The sequence below is a fragment of the Perkinsus marinus genome, assembly GCF_000006405.1.
Source record: "Perkinsus marinus ATCC 50983 genomic scaffold scf_1104296935906, whole genome shotgun sequence".
In the NCBI taxonomy this organism is placed as follows: Eukaryota; Perkinsozoa; order Perkinsida; family Perkinsidae; genus Perkinsus; species Perkinsus marinus.
The window spans coordinates 1-2,251 of NW_003214306.1; the positions used below are offsets into that span (position 1 = coordinate 1).

At 46.4% G+C, this 2,251-nt stretch overlaps 1 protein-coding gene across 1 annotated transcript; it reads right to left on the minus strand.

The window, feature by feature from the left end:
* Positions 1-1,074: 1,074 nt before the first annotated feature.
* Pmar_PMAR019036 (conserved hypothetical protein) lies at positions 1,075-2,058 on the minus strand (the record flags this gene model as incomplete). The annotated part of the gene is made up of 5 exons (XM_002783855.1): positions 1,075-1,196; positions 1,243-1,325; positions 1,553-1,663; positions 1,708-1,866; positions 1,914-2,058. Coding segments are annotated over 5 exons (620 nt in total), but the record flags the coding sequence as incomplete, so codon positions are not given.
* Positions 2,059-2,251: the final 193 nt, after the last annotated feature.

The following is a 2,251-nucleotide window of genomic DNA, read 5'->3' on the forward strand; positions in this document are numbered from 1 at the left end:
TTCGTGACTTCGAGCCGAGATGATGTACACAAAATGTCAAAATGTCCACAATCGACATCAGGGCGACTACCAATCGCAGTCTGTGTTCATAGTTCACCAACACACTGCCAATAATACTGCATCACAGCAGCTCCCCCACTGTACTAGAAAAGTATGGGAAAATATGCACATGGTCAACTCCGTGTGTCGGTGACAATATGAAATCTCTGAGGAAATTTTAGGTAATTCTTGTTGATTTTGGAACATTTCCTCCCAATTCGTGTATAAACTTCTCTCACGAGGGAACTTTTGGGCGCAGCTGAAAGAAGTGAACATACGTTACTGCAACGCCGTTCAAGGAACTATCTTCAGCTCGCGTGTAACTCACCTCGATTTCAGCATCAAGTAAATCGGGCAAAAGCTTATCAGAGGGGAAAATTTCATCCATTTGAAAGTCCCCTATAATGGAGACCTGCGATTGGAGTACAAACATTTTATACACAACTCTCACATTTTCTGTGCAGGAGGTGAATTTCTTGTTAACACCAAGTATCTTCTGCACCTCACACCGGTTGAGAAAACGATCCAACTGAAAACAACAGGGTGGAGTCTCGTCAAGCATGCAACCCACCCTCGGATCTCCATCTTGGCCTGTGCTTCCGTCCTTAGTTGTGATCCTCATATCGTACCCACAATGCAAACCATTTCACTAATATATCCTATCATACCAAATCTCCTTACATGTAGATACCGCGTCTTTTTAATGGAGCTAGTATGTCGCCGCTGTGACAGAGTTTGGACAATTTGAGGCAAATCGTAACTAACACGACGGAGTTTAATTCGAGTGCGAAGGACGCCCAAACCGTTGGTTTCTCACGGTCGCCTGCTAAACACTTTGGTATACCCCTCGAGCATTTCCCAACAGCCCTAGTCATGTTCAGATATCTAACAAGACTGATGCACACCATAGGAGGCTTTGTTCTCGCACTCTTCGTGTGTAGCAACGCGCGGAGCGGTACAGCTTTTAAAGGCCATCTGGGGGAATGCAAGTACCCTATCAGGAACGACTCTATGATATCTCCGTCGTATATCCGCCTACTGAATCTCGGCATTCATCCATCCATTTCCAATAGCTAATCCCCGGAGGTTAATATTAGGTTTGTCCCCCTTAGTATTTTCTCGCCATATTTTATGCGCTATTGCAGGTATGTAATGACCTAAGCAGCGGAACTGACGGTTCGACGACACTCGATATAGAGCTACCAGCATACGACTCCCCAGTGATGTAGAAGTCTCTATCTTTATACTGGCTGTGCTCAGCGAAGAAGCCCTGAAGGGCCAAGTACCTTTCAATGCATCAGTCGCTAGACCAGTGTTGGAGGGATATATGTTCGCTTTCCTCAGCTGAGCTCGAAATTCCATCACTTACTATAGAAGTTTACATACAAATTCAAGTAGAAGTGTACGAAAACCAACAGTAATTCCCCGAAAATTTCCTCATCATTTTCACATTCTCACCAACACATGTAGTTGAACATGTGCATACTCCCTCCCCACACACTGTTCGCCTTACAAGTCGTCAGCGGCTCCGAACGAGCCGTTTGTGACGGGCGGTCCCTCAGCAAAGCCAGCCCCGGCAGGTTGGTCAACGAAGAGGAGGTTCGCTCGGGTATTCCAAGAATACCTTAATCGGACATGTCATCATCATTTACACACAGTCCTTCTTACGGGTTCAGCTTGGTGCCATTTCCATCCTCATTAAGTCTGCAGGGTCCATTCTCTGAGAAGAGCCCTATCATACTGCTACACCCAGGCCCCCCGTTGAGCCAGAGGATGAGAGGATCTTGGGATGGATCAGAACGGGACTCGAACAACCAGAAGAATAGTCTGATGAGAGTCCACATAGGTGGTGAAGCAGGTGTTCAAATGCTTACCTTCTTTCACCGCTACCATTGTAGTAACCGTGTACTTGGTTCACATCCGGATCGCAGAGACGCTTACCGCGACTCAAAAAAGATTTCGTGTCCATATCATTCTCTTCCTGGCAGGCTTGGGTCGGCTCAGCCTTATCTCTTGTGGCTGAAAGAAGGCAAGCTGTCACCTGTTGTCGCCTTTGTGGTCAACTCGACACTGGTATAACTGTGAGTATAACCTGAGTTGACTTACCTCCGGTATACATCATTTGAGCACCAACCCAATCGACCAGTGAGAGTAAGATGAGGAGGAGGCTGACGTGAGACATTTATAAGCTGCTCAAATCTACGATGAAGCT